The sequence below is a fragment of the Maniola jurtina genome, chromosome 9 (genome assembly GCF_905333055.1).
Source record: "Maniola jurtina chromosome 9, ilManJurt1.1, whole genome shotgun sequence".
NCBI classification, from domain to species: Eukaryota; Metazoa; Arthropoda; class Insecta; order Lepidoptera; family Nymphalidae; genus Maniola; species Maniola jurtina.
In genome coordinates, this window is record NC_060037.1 from 2,320,764 (window position 1) to 2,339,668 (window position 18,905).

Genomic DNA, 18,905 nt, shown 5'->3' on the forward strand with positions numbered 1-18,905 from the left:
CAGCTTCTGCTGGCCCGGATACACACTATTTTATTCTATTTATAATTTTTCTATTATTAACTATACAATTGCAATATATTTCTACACTTAATTAATATTCACTGTTAGGCTCTACTGCACGTTGAGCCAGACCTCAATCGAATGTCCCTCTCGGTCCCCCAGTGTAGACTTAAAACGTCCACACGGATATCTTTTGTTCACGCCCATGATCTGAAATGAAAAAAAAACCAGCGAAATTTCGGTTTCTGATTGGTTCACTCTTGCGCACAGAATTACCCTGGCTGATGGCTAATTGGCTGAAAATAAAATGTATTTCGAACATCCCTTAATGGGCCGTACCTTTTGCTTTCTCACGCTCTTGCCTTGTCTAGACCACTCGCATAACACGTGATTACAATTTTGTACACTTGTAGAGATTTCTAAGTTAAAATTTACGACTTTTATCTAATTTATGACCGACCCTAACGCAATTTAGCTTTAGAGCAATTTATTTTGCCCTTTTATTTTTTTTACTTCCTTTCCTACAATTACTCAGAAACTTAACTAATTTATTTCTTTTCGTGCGAGATTTTTGTTTTTAAGAGCAAGGCTTCAAATTTCCGACAGTCATAAAACCGTATGACGGATGGCAAGGCCATCTCAGTATGAAGTCGGGCGAGCTTCACTCTTGGATTTCTAATTTTGTTTTAATATGCTCGCTCGACTTCATACCTAGGTACATTACATGTGTAGCTAAATAAAAGTTATTTTTTACTTTTTAGTGTTTGTGGTTTTTGAAGTCGGTTTTATTTTTTTATGTTTTAATATGCTCGCTCAACTTCATACCTAGGTACATTACATGTGTAGCTAAATAAAAGTCATTTTTTACTTTTTAGTGTTTGTGGTTTTTGAAGTCGGTTTTATAACATTAAGTGTGACTGAACGCCGCTTCAAGTCTGCTGCAAACTTGACAGTATACTTGATCGTGTATCGCCAGTACGGAAGTACGGATGGATCACTTTGGGCAGCCGGCTCTTATGTGTGTACATAAAACCGCGGAGAGACCGCGAATCGTTAGTGCATTATATCGAATGGGAAACGTCAGACCTATGATATAATAAATTAAATACGATCATAATATTTCGCATTGAGCACCTTCACGTATGTAAAATAGCAGTTAGTGTTACTATGACGTCAAAATTTAGATTTTTACTGTTTTTGTTAGGACTATCTGTAATAGTGCAGTGTCATGAAGTGCCAGAAGCCAAATTGGAAGCTGTTTATCCTAAAGGATTACGAGTTTCCGTTCCAGGTTTGATTTTAACTTAATCCATATTATATTACTAACTGGTGCCCGCGTCTTCATACGTGTTGATTTAGGTTTTAAAATCCCGCGGGAACTGCTTTGAACTGTACATACAAATCTTCCTGTTGAATCACTCTACCTATTAGGGACAAGTGTAAATTAAAAATTTTCAACACCCCCGACAAATCATTTTCAAATAAATAATTATGTTTATCTAGGCAACGTCCATCTTGACAGCTTGACATTTGTCAATTGACACTTGAATATTATGAACCTAAGGGTTATCTAACCTTCTTTTCTACAAGAAAACTAGAAAAGAGCTGATAACTTTCAAACGGCTGAACCAATTTTTTTGGATTATAGCTAAGAACACTCTCGATCAAGCCACCTTTCAAACAAAAAAAAGTAAATTAAAATCGGTTCATTCGTTTAGGCGCTACGATGCCACAGACAGATACACAGATACACAGATACACAGATACACAGACACACAGATACACAAATACACACGTCAAACTTATAACACCCCTCTTTTTGGGTCGGGGGTTAAAAACCGCATTGAAATGCTTTGCGTATTTTAAAAGATGTAAGCGTACCTACGTACAGACAGCGACTTTTTATCCGACTGCGGCGAAGCGCAAAGGAGGGTTATGTGTTTGACCTGTATGTATTTTTATAGATACCTACTATGTAGAGATTTTCGTCATCATCATTATCATCAACCTATCGCCGGCTCACTTTTGAGAACGAGTCTCTCGTTAGTATGAGAAGGATATGGCGATAGTTAATAATTAGCCAAAGGCGACTTAGCAGACTTTGAAGAAATTATGGAGATCTCTCTCAGACATGTAGGTTTCCTCACAATGATAGATAGATAGAAACTCTTTATTGCACACAAAAACACATGTAAAGGATAACAACACAGTAAGAAGAAAACAGAAAAAAACAATTGTGTGCAAAGGCGGCCTTATTGCTTGGAGCAATCTCTACCAGGCAACCTTTAATGTTTTCCTTCACCGTTAAAAGTAATATTTAATTACTAAAATGCTCCGAGAAGTTGAAAGCCGGGGATCGAACTACCGACCGCAAGAATAGAAAGCCAACGTCTTAACCACTTGGCTATCATCGCTCTATTTTCCGAGCTAGTGAGATGAAAAAACTATTTTTATTTCTTTTTGAATAGGTACTAAACATTTCAACTAATGCTTATATAATGTTTAGATACATAGTTTTCAGAACTCCATAATCATAGAGTAACAAGTGTAAATTAAAAATTTATAACACCCCCGACGATCCAAAGTATTTGAGTTTTCCAAAACAGACATTTTCAAATAAATAATTATGTATTTAGGCAACGTCCATCTTGACAGCTTGACATTTGTCTATTGACATAATATTATGAACCTAACGGTTATCTAACCTTCTTTTCTACAAGAAAACTAGAAAAGAGCTGATAACTCTTAAACGGCTGAACCAATTTTTTTAGATTATAGCTAAGAACACTCTCGATCAAGCCACCTTTCAAACAAAAAAAACTAAATTAAAATCGGTTCATTCGTTTAGGCGCTACGATGCCACAGACAGATACACAGATACACAGATACACAGATACACAGATACACAGATACACAGACACACAGATACACAGATACACAGATACACACGACAAACTTATAACACCCCTCTTTTTGGGTCGGGGGTTAAAAATAATAATCTACCTACTGAAATATATAAAGTAAGGTATAATACCTTTAAACTGTCGTGAGTGATTTCCATTATAAGTATAGTACGACTAAATACGTGAGTATAGCCGTAACAATTTATACATATAAGGTAAAGCCCATAAACATATCCATTCTGTAAAAGGTACTTACAATATTTTGCACATATATTTGTCCATTTGTTCGTTTTCTCTGGAAGAGATCGCTATTTAGTGAGAAGACCGCATTTTTGTACCTACATTTTAAGTTTTCTTTTAAACCCCCGACCCAAAAAGAGGGGTGTTATAAGTTTGACGTATGTATCTGTGTATCTGTGTGTCTGTGTATCTGTGTATCTGTGTATCTGTGTATCTGTGTATCTGTGTATCTGTCTGTGGCATCGTAGCGCCTAAACGAATGAACCGATTTTAATTTACTTTTTTTTGTTTGAAAGGTGGCTTGATCGAGAGTGTTCTTAGCTATAATCCAAAATAATTGGTTCAGCCGTTTAAAAGTTATCAGCTATTTTCTAGTTTTCTTGTAGAAAAGAAGGTTAGATAACCCTTAGGTTCATAATATTCAAGTGTCAATTGACAAATGTCAAGCTGTCAAGATGGACGTTGCCTAGATATACATAATTATTTATTTGAAAATGATTTGTCGGGGGTGTTGAAAATTTTTAATTTACACTTGTTTATAATCTGTCATTTGTGTTATGTGGTGCAATAATGTACATACATACAAACATATTTTATTATTACAGATGATGGATACACCCTATTCGCCTTCCACGGCAAACTGAACGAGGAAATGGAGGGCCTGGAAGCGGGCCAGTGGTCGCGCGATATCACCAAGCCCAAAAACGGACGCTGGTTCTTCAGAGACCGAGACGCGCATTTGGTTATTGGCGATAAAATTTATTTCTGGACTTATGTTCTGAAAGATGGCCTTGGATATCGGCAGGATAATGGGGAATGGACTGTTACAGGTAAATTCCTTGAATCAACATACGATACCATCATAAAATTTTCAAGGACGATTTTAACGTTCTTCCTGTCGCCTTCTACCTCACTGATTCTAACCTTACCCTGTATAATTCTCATCTTACCAATGAGTACCTACATCGGGCACGCGGCTATACCTACGTCTTTGACGCCATGGTTAGCGATGTAATCTTACAAGTGGGAGATAGACATTTTATACTCAGGCATCAATCAAACAAAGGACTTTTGGATATCGAACGAAGCCATGGTAAATCGCTTTGATCGATTTCTGAAAATCCTTTCTTGACAAAACCTAGGTTACGAGTACATACGTGGTATAAGTGCACCAACACGAAACGTTATTATCACATACGTTGCATACGTAGGCTCAGTCATGACTTATTGTGCTAATTTTTCTAGGATACGTTGATGAAGAAGGCAATCCAGTTGGGCCTGATGGTAGTGCCATAGAATCATCATCACCTCTCCCAACGCCTGAAACATCATCACCCGGGAATACTCCAATTTGTACACTCCCAGGGATCACCCCAAACCCTCCAGCACTAAGCCCTGAAGCTGCAAAACCAGTAACTCCAATCCAAGAAAGCAACATCTATCCATGTCAAATATCAGCGTCTAAAACGTCAGTACCTGGATTTGTCTGCAGTGGCCAACTTTTGTTTGAAGACAATTTCAATGCAGGCGTCAAAAAGGGGAATGTATGGACGCCTGAAACCAAGTTTCCTGGTCCTCCAGTAAGTAATACATATAGAGTGAGGCGATATCTGAATCTATATAAGGTATATTATAAAAGAACTGACTGACTGATTTAACAACATACAGCTCAAACTAATGAATGGATTAGGCAGACAGTTATTATGACGTCCGGTAAGACAAGATTTGAGAAAATCCAATCCATAAGGGTTTAAAATTTGTGTACTCTATGCGAACGAAGTCATGGACATATAAGCTAGTCTAAATATATATAAAAGGAAAAGGTGACTAACTGACGGACTGATTGATCTATCAACGCACAGCTCAAACTACTGGACGGATCGGGCTGTAGAGCTATTGTGACGTTGACATCCGTTAAAAGAGGATTTTTGGAAATTCAACCCCTGATGAGGTAAATAGGGGTAGGAAATTTGTGTATCCCACGTGAAAGAAGTTGCGGACGTAAACTAGTAATGTATAAGTAAAAGGAAAGTATAAGGTTACTGATTGACTAACTGATCAATTAACGAACTGCCCTACCTACTGGATGGAGCGGGCTGAAAGCGAGCAGGCAGTGGGTTGAGCATGATGATGATAGGTATAATAAAATGACGTCATGGCAAATTCAATATGTCGGATATTACAAACAAAATAGGAACAACAAGAAAATGAAATGTCTAATTCTATCTGCCTTTTAGGAATACCCATTCAACGTTTACTTGTTTGGAAAAAATGTTCGAGTGAACGATGGAAAACTGGTCATCAAACCTATTACCCTGGAGTCGAAATTTGGAGATGAATTTGTGTATGAGTCTTTAGATCTAACTCAAAGGTAAGGTTTTTTTCGGATAAGTTTTTGACCCCTAACCCAAAAAGAGGGGTGTTATAAGTTTGACCTGTGTATCTGTCATCTGTGTGTGGCATCGTAGCTCCTAAACTAGTACTAAGCCTACAGTAATACAGTACGATGATGCATTGAAATAAAGGGAGAAATACAGTATAATTTTATCACGTAATATTGAGGATATCCAACAATGTACTCGGACAAAACCACAAACATATTTTTTTTACCGCAAAGTTCGTGAGGAGTTTTAATAGAAATAACTAAAAAAAAACTTCGATTTCAAGCTTTGGGAATCCCATTGTCTATAGGCACGCAATGATTATTTTTTTGATGTATACAAAATTTAACGGAGTTATTATTAGGTCATCACCTTGCCATTGATGAATATTCATCGACAAGAATCGCCACTACTTCGATTAATTATTACTTTACAATACAAGTGTAAATTAAAAATTTATAACACCCCCGACGATCCAAAGTATTTGAGTTTTCCAAAACATTATTTTCAAATAAATAATTATGTATTTAGGCAACGTCCATCTTGACAGCTTGACATTTGTCTATTGACATAATATTATGAACCTAACGGATATCTAACCTTCTTTTCTACAAGAAAACTAGAAAAGAGCTGATAACTCTTAAACGGCTGAACCAATTTTTTTCAGATTATAGCTAAGAACACTCTCGATCAAGCCACCTTTCAAACAAAAAAAACTAAATTAAAATCGGTTCATTCGTTTCGGCGCTACGATGCCACAGACAGATACACAGATACACAGATACACAGACACACAGATACACAGATACACAGACACACAGATACACAGATACACACGTCAAACTTATAACACCCCTCTTTTTGGGTCGGGGGTTAAAAACAAAATCATGCGTGGGATCTCGTGCAGATTTAGGCACAAGATTGAGATCTTGTGCCTAAATCTGCACGAGCAGTCTCAATAATAATAATGAAGGAAAGAAGAAAAATTTAATGACGTATTATTTATTAAAATTTACTTACAAAAAAAAAATTAAATTCAAATTCAATTGTAATATCAAAGAAGATCTCAGCCACTCATCATCTTGCCTTTCCAGTTGTACAGGAGTGATTGGGACCAGAGAATGTCATAGAGAAGCTTTTCAGGATGACATCTTACCGCCAATCATTACCGCCAAGTTGACTACAAAGAAGAGTTTCAGTTTCAAGTATGGCAGGATCGAAATCGGTGCTCGGATGCCTTTAGGGAACTGGCTTCTACCAGGTAATCATACGCCCATCAGGAATAGGTCCTATTACGTGAGCCAAGAAAAAAATTAAGATAAATGGGTGTATACTTACTCTATGTAGGTAACTATATTTGTATTCTTACCCTACTTAAATTTCTTTGAGTAGAGCCTTTACCCGCGTAGGGGCTCATGTTCATAGCAAAAATTGTTCACTTACTAACCATACTAACATAAGAAAATAAGGAAAATGTAATAACCTACAAAACTAATCTACATGTAACTAAGTGAGGAATATGAGAACCCACCAAAAACATTTCATGTAAAAAAGTGGCCAAGACTCACAAGTTCATAATGTTTTCACTGTTAAAAAGTTATGAGATCTCTAGTAGAGCCAAGCCCCTAGCTGAGCTTAGATTTGTGCTGGCCATGGGATCTATCCCAAGTCCAAAGTAATATAGCTCTTAAATGCTCTTGAGTATATCACATTTATAACAATAAATAACAAATCACTCCACTTACAAGCTCTGATTCTACAAACCCTACGTCTTGGTTAAAAAAGTACGGCTTGGCCGTTTAATGTTCGTATAACTATTACATGACATAACATATTTTAAGGAATAGTTTGTTCGTCAATTACTAATTTGTATTGTACTTCGTGATGGTCGCAGAAGCTATTCCGGGCTTAAATGTCATTTCAGATAAAAAATCCACGAACTGTAAACGGCCAAGCCGTACTTTTTTTACCAAGATGTAGGGTTTGTAGAATCAGAGCTTGTAAGTAGAGTGATTTGTTATTTATTGTTATAAATGTGATATACTCAAGAGCATTTAAGAGCTATATTACTTTGGACTTGGGATAGATCCCATGGCCAGCACAAATCTAAGCTCAGCTAGGGGCTTGGCTCTACTAGAGATCTCATAACTTTTTAACAGTGAAAACATTATGAACTTGTGAGTCTTGGCCACTTTTTTACATGAAATGTTTTTGGTGGGATTTCATTTCTTTTTGGCAGGTGCCCTAGATTTTTTTGGATATATTTCTTGTAGGTACATCATTTTCATGGCCCACTCTCTATCGTTACCTCTTTTTTAAAAGCTTTTATTCAACTTGCAATGTACTCGTATGTAAGTATGTTTGTTCGGGTGGAATCTTGCAACTCAATTTTGAAGCAGATATACCAAATTTCAGTCTTTAAGGACTTCTACAAACACAGATACTTGGTACGTTTGATAAATCTGCCACAGACATCTTATCCTGAAAACTTTAGTATTCGAGCAACAGATTTTACAGATATGCATCTCATATACGAGGGGATGAAGGAGGACCCGATTTCTTAATTTATCTGTTGTTCATAATTCTTGAAATTCCTACTTAATGACTTCGGGAAGTACCCTAGAATTACAGACTAGGAGTTTTGACTGTCAATAAATCTGAAACTATAAAAGCTAGACAATTGATACTCAGTGTGTTTAATAAATCTGCCAAGGACATATTATCCTGAAAATATCAGCGTTCTAGCGACAGAATTTACAGATTTGCTTTTCTCATAAGAGGCGTAGAGGGGGGGAAATTTCCAATTTTTTAATTTTCCTGTAGTTTGTATGCAATTTCTAGTCTAAATACCAAATTTCAGTCTTCTAAGGCTTCGGGAAGTACCCTAGAATTACAGACTAGAAGTTTTGACTATCAATAAATCTGAAACTATAAAAGCTAGACAATTGATACTCAATGCGTTTAATAAATCTGCCAAGAACATCTTACTCTGAAAAAATCAGCATTCTAGCAACAGAATTTACAGATTTGCTTTTCCCATAAGAGGCGTAGAGGGAGGACATTTCCAATTTCTTAATTTTCCTGTAGTTTGTATGCAATTTCTAGTCTACATACCAAATTTCCGTCTTCTAGGACTTCGGGAAGTACCTTAGAGGTTTTGATGATCATCAGTGAGGGACGAAATCGGCGTATTTTAGGTATCAATAAATCTGTAACCATAAAAGCTAGATATTTGATACTTAGTACATTTGGTAAATTTGCTAAGGACACCTTAGACTGAAAATTTCAGCTTTCTAGCGTCATCCAGACCGAAGTTATGACGGGTCGAAAATACGGCGAAACACTTCGAGAAAAAGGTACGTAGCGCCCCGGCCGCCGTTTGGCTCGTCTTGGCGGAGGCACTGCCGTGCCCCCTGATAATTGCTTATGACTATGTTAGTAAGTAGGTTTGTTTATTTATTATAATATAATTTTATTTGACTAGATACCCACCCATGTAGATGCCTGTGGTAGATGACCCACCAGTGGTAGATGCTTTTGACGATTCGAAAGAACTTGTAAAAGTCTAATTGAATAAAAACATTTTGAATTTGAATTTGAATTTGAACATGAGACACTAAGAGTGCATGTGCAAACCAATCCAGTGTCTCATAAATGGATTATCTAGCTTTTCAGCCAATGTCTTCAGAATGCCATTGGAACTACCGCGGATACTGCTCATCACCGATGAGCTACTATAACCTAAAATACTAGCGTAGCCTAACTATCAGATTCCGTTGCATCATTCATTTTAACAGTAAATTAAATACGTTGTTTGTTTTACTATAACTAACTATTCGCTACAAATGGTAACATTAGATACAAGTGTAAATTAAAAATTTATAACACCCCCGACGATCCAAAGTATTTTTTGAGTTTTCCAAAACATCATTTTCAAATAAATAATTATGTATTTAGGCAACGTCCATCTTGACAGCTTGACATTTGTCTATTGACATAATATTATGAACCTAACGGTTATCTAACCTTCTTTTCTACAAGAAAACTAGAAAAGAGCTGATAACTCTTAAACGGCTGAATCAATTTTTTTAGATTATAGCTAAGAACACTCTCGATCAAGCCACCTTTCAAACAAAAAAAACTAAATTAAAATCGGTTCATTCGTTTAGGCGCTACGATGCCACAGACAGATACACAGATACACAGATACACAGATACACAGATACACAGACACACAGATACACAGACACACAGATACACAGACACACAGATACACACGTCAAACTTATAACACCCCTCTTTTTGGGTCGGGGGTTAAAAATGGTTTTGAGTGAAGGAATACGATAGGCATTTACTTAAAATGAGTTTAACTACATTTACATATATTTGTGCAGCGTAAGTAGTAGGTTGTATGTAGTGTGTTGTAAGTAGTAATGTACGGTTAATTTAACGGTTATTTTAAATTCAACTGTGAAGATTTAGGAAATGTTAATCCCATTAATGTGAAAAGTTTATATTAAAAAAATAAGGGATAGTAAGCTTCGCCGATAAAAGCATAAAGGTACAATACAATATAACTTTTAGGTAAAACTATGTATGTATAATTTATCGTATAAGCTTAATATCTAATACTTCCCAACGTGCAGCTACTGGAACACAGGATATCACTCTATTACGTCACAGAATTTAGACTATCGGGGTTTTAAAATCTTGACGCACAGTAGTGTATCAGTCATTTAATTTAACGATTATTGAGTATAGTCCATTTTAAAAACACCAAAATAATAAAACTTCGCTACACGAACTTTTTGGTATTGATTTTACAATTATTTTACTACAGTATTATTTTATAAGATAACACCACAATCCGGGAAAAATAATACAACGCAAGCTCTTTCGTAGAGTTCACAAACTCGTCTATTTTACTTAAAACTTGGTACTACTAACTAACAATTGAATTATATTTTATGAGTACCAAATGTTCATCAGAGGTAGCCCATAAATGGACCTCGACGTTTAGGGCTGCCAACCATACTTTATAATAACGTGTTACTTTATTTCGGGCAAACGTAACGTAGGTATGAGAGCAATAAATTTTTTTTTGCTTATTTTGGCTTTCCACCAGTTGTTGATTGTTGCAGTAAATTTTTCTGCTATACTTTTCCAAATTAAATCCAAATAAATGCTATATAATAAGTGGCGGGATGAAATTAAGTGTAATCTTAAACTCAACAAGAACAGATTGTTTACATATCTTGGAATTTAAAGATGCTGTTAATGAGGTCCCGATTATTAATAACGTCATTTCTAATGTGCCGTGGTTTATATTAACAATATTCCAAAGTACTTTGTTTTGAAACCATTGTATTGTCATTTAAATATTGCTTTTTTAGTTCAGCCACATAGCTTTATGCCATAAGGCCATAATATTGGCATCAGGACTTGGTAATATAATAAAAAATTTGACTGTGTATTGGCAAACAAGACCATCTACCAAGTAATCACAATACATCATAAATAAAATAAATAAACACTTCTTATTCTTATTCTTATTATATTTTTCTAAGTTCACTACTAACGTGAGTTTTTCCCCTAAGTATTTTATATCCTTATATGAAATCGGGTGATATTTAAGAAAAGAAAATATATTTAATAGGTGGCAACTGGCAACCCTACTGACATATCACATCTGGCAAAATTGACAAATAACTCTAAACGACTGAGTCTGTAAAAACAATGCATAGCATTGATTGAAAAGAAACAAGCTTTTTTTCCGAAGACCGAATCCAACGAGTGCCAACAGGACCCTATTACTAAGCTCCCGCCGTCCGCCTGTCCGTCTGTCTGTCAGTGGGCAGTATCTCATGAAATGTAGAAAGAAGGTAGATAATTGAAATTTTGAAAGATTGTGTATTTATATTGCCGCTATAAAAGTAAATAATGAAAATAAAATAAATAAATATAGAGGCCATACAAGAAATGTGATATTTTTAAAGTGTCTCTTTTATTTTTTAAACCAAAATACCTATTTAAAAGTACATAATTTTCAATTTTGTGCGATGGTATGAAACCCTTTGTGTGCGACTCCGACTCACGCTTTCTATTGTATATTTCTATTGTAGCGTATAAGTTGCTTTCGAAGTAAATATACCATATTCTGTACCATATTAGTACTATGTAATAGGGTTCATTATTGTCTATTTCAAATATGCCATACCTACTCCCACTGCCTACCTGCTCTGTAAAAGGGTCTATTATTATTTTCTATTTTCAAATACACCATATTAGTACTGTGTAATAGGGTTCATTATTGTCTATTTTCAAATATACCTTTTTATTACTTTGTAGTAGGGTTCATTATTGTCTATTTTCAAGTAAGATAGGCGCTTAAGTTATTCGAAATTCACTGCAAATGTAACTTTGTAATCACGCAAGTTTGCAATTATTATTATTATTATATTATACTATATATAGCTCGATTACCACTCACTGACTCACTCACTCATTGACATAATTGTTCTCCTAGAAAGAGACGGAAAATGATATAATGATGTAGGGGAGTTGTGTTTGGTTTCGGGAACCCTCTGGGGAAAAATTATGACATTTCAGAAAAACAAGATGGCGGCCGACGTGATTTTTGCAGCTCCGTTGTTTTCCAACCGATTTCGTCGAATTTTGCAAACTTTGAAGAAAGTAGTAAACGGTTAATAGAAAATGTAGAAAAAATTGGAAAAACAAGATGGCGGCCGAGCCGCAGCGTTTTGAAAATTTTGATTTTTCGACCCCGAACCGCGGCGCCACAGATCCGAGACGGGGTAGTCGAGGATAATTATTTTTTCGTGTTTCGCCCACAATTATCCTGTATTTTGACAGAATGGGAGTGATTTTTAAAAATTCAAGATGGCGGCTGTCATGGCGGCCGTTATGTTAGAGGTATGAAAAAACGCAATTTTAAAAGTTAAATATCTCAAAGTTGGCAACATCGGAGCGATTCGGCTTCTATGAAGCGATTGTACGTATAGGCTCGAGGTATAGATTGGAGGAAAAAAATTACCCCATTTTTTGGGGAAATTTCAAGATTTTCGGGAAATTGTAAAAAATCGAAATACGGGCTTTTTGAAAAATCCGAGTATGAGCGATTACGTGTTTTGCTCGTACAAATGACATTTGGGTATTTTTGTTGCCGGAGACTGGCAACACTGGAATTTATCAAAGTAAAAGTGATTTTCGACACGGTCTTTTTCACGGTATCCCCTTTCGCGTGGGTGCGAGCGAGAGGAAAGATTGAAACGTCATCGGGCGCGGTATATCCTGTAGTTAATAGGAAAATTATGAAACCGTGTAAAATCTTTCTGTGAAACGAGTTGGCGGCCATTTTGTATTTTTTTTAATTTTTCGAAATTTTGATCACGTTTTTGAGGCAGTTGGCAACATTTTGGAAAGTCAGTATGTATGAATCGATTGTGTATCTCGGCTGGCAGTATGGAGATATGCAACCGGTGTTGCCAGTTTTGGGGAGATTTTCGAGATTTTCAACTAAGAAACTCCTGTAAAATTTTGTATGAAAAATTTTTTTTTCACTGATGGTGTTATATAGAAAACAAAAACTTAGTAAGCCAAAATTATGGAGAAAGCTGATGATTGAGGATGTCGGAGACGGGTGAAGGGTCCGCTCAAGGTATTGAAGATAGGTGGGGGGTGCTCGACCAAATGTCATTCATGACGTCATCCAATTGCCAAAAAGCTGAAAAAAAATTCAAAATGGCGAAGAAAAGATGGCCGCCATACGAATTTCGCCGGCGTCCAGCTCGGAGGGTATAAAAGATGGAGGTGTGGTATCTTGGCAAAAGAGGATCAGGATCCAAAGGTCTACTCGATGAATAGAAAAAAAATTCAAAATGGCGGAATTTATTTTTCCATACATTTTGTATGGCGAATATTTTATGTTTTATTCTCCTAGAAAGAAACAATAAACGATACGATGATGTTCGGGAGATATGTTCGGGTGCACGATATGAGTAGGGAAAGATTATGATATTTCAGAAAAACAAGATGGCGGCCGACGTGATTTTTGCAACTCTTTTGTTTTCCAACCGATTTCGTTGAAACTCGCAATCTTTGAAGAATGTACTAAACGATTAATAGAAAAAGTGGAAAATTTTGGAAAAACAAAATGGCCGCCGTACAAATTTCGTCGGTGTCTATCTCGGAGGCTATAAAAGATGGAAGAGTGGTTTCTTGGCAAAAGATGATCAGAGTCCGAAGGTCTACTCGGTGGAACAAACGCTGCATGCTCGCGGACCACTTTAGTGGTCCGCGCACCCACGCACCCTACTAACTTATTATCCTAATTTACAAAAAATAATATGGATATCGTTTTCAGGGTTTCCAGGGTGCTGATTTTGATAATGACATTTATTTTCAAATCCAAGATTGCGGGCTTACATTTTCTACAAAAAATAGAAATGCCTGTCATTTTATGGGGTTTTTCGGGGTGAATTATCTTAATAAATCAATTTGGTTTTATATAATAAAAGTTAACCTTACCACGTCACGTGAGCTGCTTTAGCAGCTCGCGCACCGAGCAAAACACTAGTTATTATTATTATACTATATATAGCTCGATTACCACTCACTCACTGACTGACTCATTGACATAATTGTTCTCCTAGAAAGAGACGGAAAATGATATAATGATGCTGGGGAGTTGTGTTCGGATTCGGGAGTCCTCTGGGGAAAAATTATGACATTTCAGAAAAACAAGATGGCGGCTGAGGTGATTTTTGCAGCTCTGTTGTTTTCCAACCGATTTCATTGAATTTTGCAATATTTGAAGAAAATAGTAAACGATTAATGGGAAATGTGGAAAAAATTGGAAAAACAAGATGGCGGCCGAGCCGTAGCGTTTTCAAAATTTTCATTTTTCGACCCCGAACCGCGGCGCCACAGATCCGAAACGGGGTAATCGAGGATAATTATTTTTCTTGGTTTCTCCCACGACTATCCTGTATTTTGACAGAACGGGAGTGGTTTTTAAAAATTCAAGATGGCGGCTGTCATGGCGGCCGTTTTGTTCGAGGTACGAAAAAACGCAATTTTAAAAGTTAAATATCTCAAAGTTGGCAACATCGGAGCGATTCTGCTTCCATAAAGCGGTTGTACGTATAGGCTCGAGGTATAGATCGGTGGGAAAAAATTACCCCATTTTTAGGGAAATTTCAAGATTTTCGGGAAATTGTAAAAAATCGAAATACGCACTTTTAGCAAAATCCGAGTATGAGTGATTACGTGTTTTGCTCGTACAAATGACATTTGGGTATTTTTGTCACCGGAGACTGGCAACACTGGAATTTATCAAAGTAAAAGTGATTTTCGACGTGGTCTTTTTTTAGGGGCGATCGTTTCGCGTGGGTGTGAGCGAGAGGAGAGATTGAAACGTCATCGGGCGCGGTATATCCTGTAGTTAATAGGAAAATTATGAAACCGTGCAAAATCTTTCTGTGAAACGAGTTGGCAGCCATTTTGTATTTTTTTTAATTTTTCGAAATTTTGATCACGTTTTTGAGGCAGTTGGCAACATTTTGGAAAGTCAGTATGTATGAATCGATTGTGTATCTCGGCTGGCAGTATGGAGATATGCAACCGGTGTTGCCAGTTTTGGGGAGATTTTCGAGATTTTCAACTAAGAAACTCCTGTAAAATTTTGTATGAAAAATTTTTTTTTCACTGATGGTGTTATATAGAAAACAAAAACTTAGTAAGCCAAAATTATGGAGAAAGCTGATGATTGAGGACATCGGAGACGGGTGAAGGGTCCGCTTAAGGTATTGAAGATAGGTGGGGGGTGCTCGAGCAAATGTCATTCATGACGTCATCCAATTGCCAAAAAGCTGAAAAAAAATTCAAAATGGCGAAGAAAAGATGGCCGCCATACAAATTTCGCCGGTGTCCAGCTCGGAAGGTATAAAAGATGGAAGTGTGGTTTCTTGGCAAAAGAGAATCAAGATCCGAAGGTCTACTCGATGAATAGAAAAAAAATTCAAAATGGCGGAATTTATTTTTCCATACATTTTGTATGGCGATTATGAATGTCTCATTCTCCTAGAAAGAGACGGAAAACGATACATTGATGTTTGGGAGATATGTTCGGATGCGCGATATGAGTAGGGGAAAATTATGAAATTTCAGAAAAACAAGATGGCGACCGACGTGATTTTTGCAACTCTTTTGTTTTCCAACCGATTTCGTTGAAACTCGCAATCTTTGAAGAATGTACTAAACGATTAATAGAAAAAGTGGAAAATTTTGGAAAAACAAAATGGCCGCCGTACAAATTTCGTCGGTGTCTATCTCGGAGGCTATAAAAGATGGAAGAGTGGTTTCTTGGCAAAAGATGATCAGAGTCCGAAGGTCTACTCGGTGGAACAAACGCTGCATGCTCGCGGACCACTTTAGTGGTCCGCGCACCCACGCACCCTACTAACTTATTATCCTAATTTACAAAAAATAATATGGATATCGTTTTCAGGGTTTCCAGGGTGCTGATTTTGATAATGACATTTATTTTCAAATCCAAGATGGCGGACTTACATTTTCTACAAAAAATAGAAATGCCTGTCATTTTATGGGGTTTTTCGGGGTGAATTATCTTAATAAATCAATTTGGTTTTATATAATAAAAGTTAACCTTACCACGTCACGTGAGCTGCTTTAGCAGCTCGCGCACCGAGCAAAACACTAGTTATACTATATATAGCTCAATTACCACTGACTCACTCACTCATTGACATAATTGTTCTCCTAGAAGGAGACGGAAAATGATATAGTGATGTAGGGGAGTTGTGTTCGGGTGGGGGAATCGACTGGGGAAAAATTATGACATTTCAGAAAAACAAGATGGCGGCCGACATGATTTTTGCAGCTCCGTTGTTTTTCTACCGATTTCGTTGAATTTTGCAAACTTTGAAGAAAGTAGTAAACGATTAATGGGAAATGTCGAAAAAATTGAAAAAACAAGATGGCGGCCGAGCCGTAGCGTTTTAAAAATTTTGATTTTTCGACCTCGAACCGCGGCGCCACAGATCCGAAACGGGGTAGTCGAGGATAACTATTTTTTCGTGTTTCGCCCATGATTATTCTGTATTTTTACAGAACGGGAGTGGTTTTAAAAAGTTCAAGATGGCGGCTGTCATGGCGGCAGTTTTGTTTGAGGTACGAAAAAATGCAATTTTAAAAGTTAAATATCTCAAAGTTGGCAACATCGGAGCGATTTGGCTTCTATGAAGCGATTGTACGTATGAACTTGAGGTATAGATTGGTGGGGAAAAATTACCCCATTTTTGGGGGAATTTCAAGATTTTCGGGAAATTGTAAAAAATCGAAATACGGACTTTTCGCAAAATCCGAGTATAAGCGATTACGTGTTTTGCTCGTACAAATGACATTTGGGTATTTTTGTTGCCGGAGACTGGCAACACTGGAATTTATCAAAGTAAAAGTGATTTTCGACACGGTCTTTTTCACGGTATCCCCTTTCGCGTGGGTGCGAGCGAGAGGAAAGATTGAAACGTCATCGGGCGCGGTATATCCTGTAGTTAATAGGAAAATTATGAAACCGTGTAAAATCTTTCTGTGAAACGAGTTGGCGGCCATTTTGTATTTTTTTTTATTTTTCGAAATTTTGACCACGTTTTTGAGGCAGTTGGCAACATTTTGGAAAGTCGACATATATCAATCGATTGTGTGACTCAACCAGCAGTATCAAAATATGTAAACAGTGTTGCCACATTTGGGGAGATTTTCGAGATTCTCCCCAAAAACTCCTCCTGTAAAATTTTGTATGAAATTTTTTTTTCCACTGATGGTTTCGTATAGAAAACAAAAAAAAAATCGAGGAAAAATTTGGAAATAGCTGATGATCGAGGATGTCGGAGACGGGTGAAGGGTCCGCTCAAGGTATTGAAGATAGGTGGGGGGTGCTCGACCAAATGTCATTCATGACGTCATCCAATTGCCAAAAAGCTGAAAAAAAATTCAAAATGGCGAAAAAAAGATGGCCGCCATACAAATTTTGCCGGCGTCCAGCTCGGAGGGTATAAAAGATGGAAGTGTGGTTTCGTGGCAAGAGACGATCAGGGTCCGAAGGTCTACTCGATGAATGGAAAAAAAATTCAAAATGGCGGAATTTATTTTCCCATAGAAAATGTATGGTGAATATTGAATGTCTCATTCTCCTAGAAAGAGACGGAAAACGATACAATAATGTAGGGGAGATGTGTTCGGGTGGAGGAGGCGAGTAGGGAAAAATTATGACATCTCAGAAAAACAAGATGGCGACTGACGTGATTTTTGCAAATCTTTTGTTTTCCAACCGATTTCGTTGAAACTCGCAATCTTTGAAGAATGTAGTAAACGATTAATAGAAAAAGTGGAAAATTTTGGAAAAACAAGATGGCCGCCGTATAAATTTCGTCGATGTCTATCTCGGAGGCTATAAAAGATGGAAGAGTGGTTTCTTGGCAAAAGATGATCAGGGTCCGAAGGTCTACTCGGTGGAACAAACTCTGCATGCTCGCGGACCACTTTAGTGGTCCGCGCACCCACGCACCCTACTAAATTATAATCCTAATCTACAAAAAATAATATGGATGTCGTTTTCAGAGTTTTCCAGAGCGCTGATTTTGATAACGACATTTATTTTGAAATCCAAGATGGCGAGCGTGCACTTTATAAGAAAAAAATTGATATAGGTGTCGTTTTATGGGGTTTTCGGGGTAATTTGTGTATCTTAATAAAAAAAATCGGTTCAATACAACTCATAAACCTAACCACGTCACGTGAGCTGCTTTAGCAGCTCGCGCACCGAGCGAAACACTAGTTATTATACTATATATAGCTCGATTACCACTCACTCACTCACTGACTCATTGACATAATTGTTCTCCTAGAAAGAGAAGGAAAATGATATAATGATGTAGGAGAAATGTGTTCGGGTGGGGGATTCGACTGGGGAAAAATTATGACATTTCGGAAAAACAAGATGGCGGCCGACGTGATTTTTGCAGCTCCGTTGTTTTCCAACCGATTTCGTTGAATTTTGTAATATTTGAAGAAAATGGTAAACGATTAATGGGAAATGTCGAAAAAATTGAAAAAACAAGATGGCGGCCGAACCGTAGCGTTTTCAAAATTTTGATTTTTCGACCCCGAACCGCGGCGCCACAGATCCGAAACGGGAAATCGATTATAATTATTTTTTTCTGGTTTCGTCTATGATTATCCTGAATTTTGACGGAATGGGAGTGGTTTTCAAAATTTCAAGATGGCGGCTGTCATGGCGGCCGTTATGTTAGAGGTACGAAAAAACGCAATTTTAAAAGTT

The 18,905-nt window shown here is 37.0% G+C and overlaps 1 protein-coding gene across 1 annotated transcript in view; it reads left to right on the forward strand.

The window, feature by feature from the left end:
- The first annotated feature begins 1,041 nt into the window (after nt 1–1,041).
- The window catches only part of LOC123868332 (beta-1,3-glucan-binding protein-like), a 38,453-nt gene continuing 20,589 nt past the window's right edge, over nt 1,042–18,905 (forward strand). Inside the window, exons 1-5 of the mRNA XM_045910808.1 lie at nt 1,042–1,291; nt 3,749–3,973; nt 4,389–4,723; nt 5,381–5,514; nt 6,619–6,785. Of these exons, the coding sequence (XP_045766764.1) occupies nt 1,168–1,291; nt 3,749–3,973; nt 4,389–4,723; nt 5,381–5,514; nt 6,619–6,785 (985 nt within the window). The 5' untranslated portion in view covers nt 1,042–1,167. The remainder of the gene's footprint in view (nt 1,292–3,748; nt 3,974–4,388; nt 4,724–5,380; nt 5,515–6,618; nt 6,786–18,905) is intronic.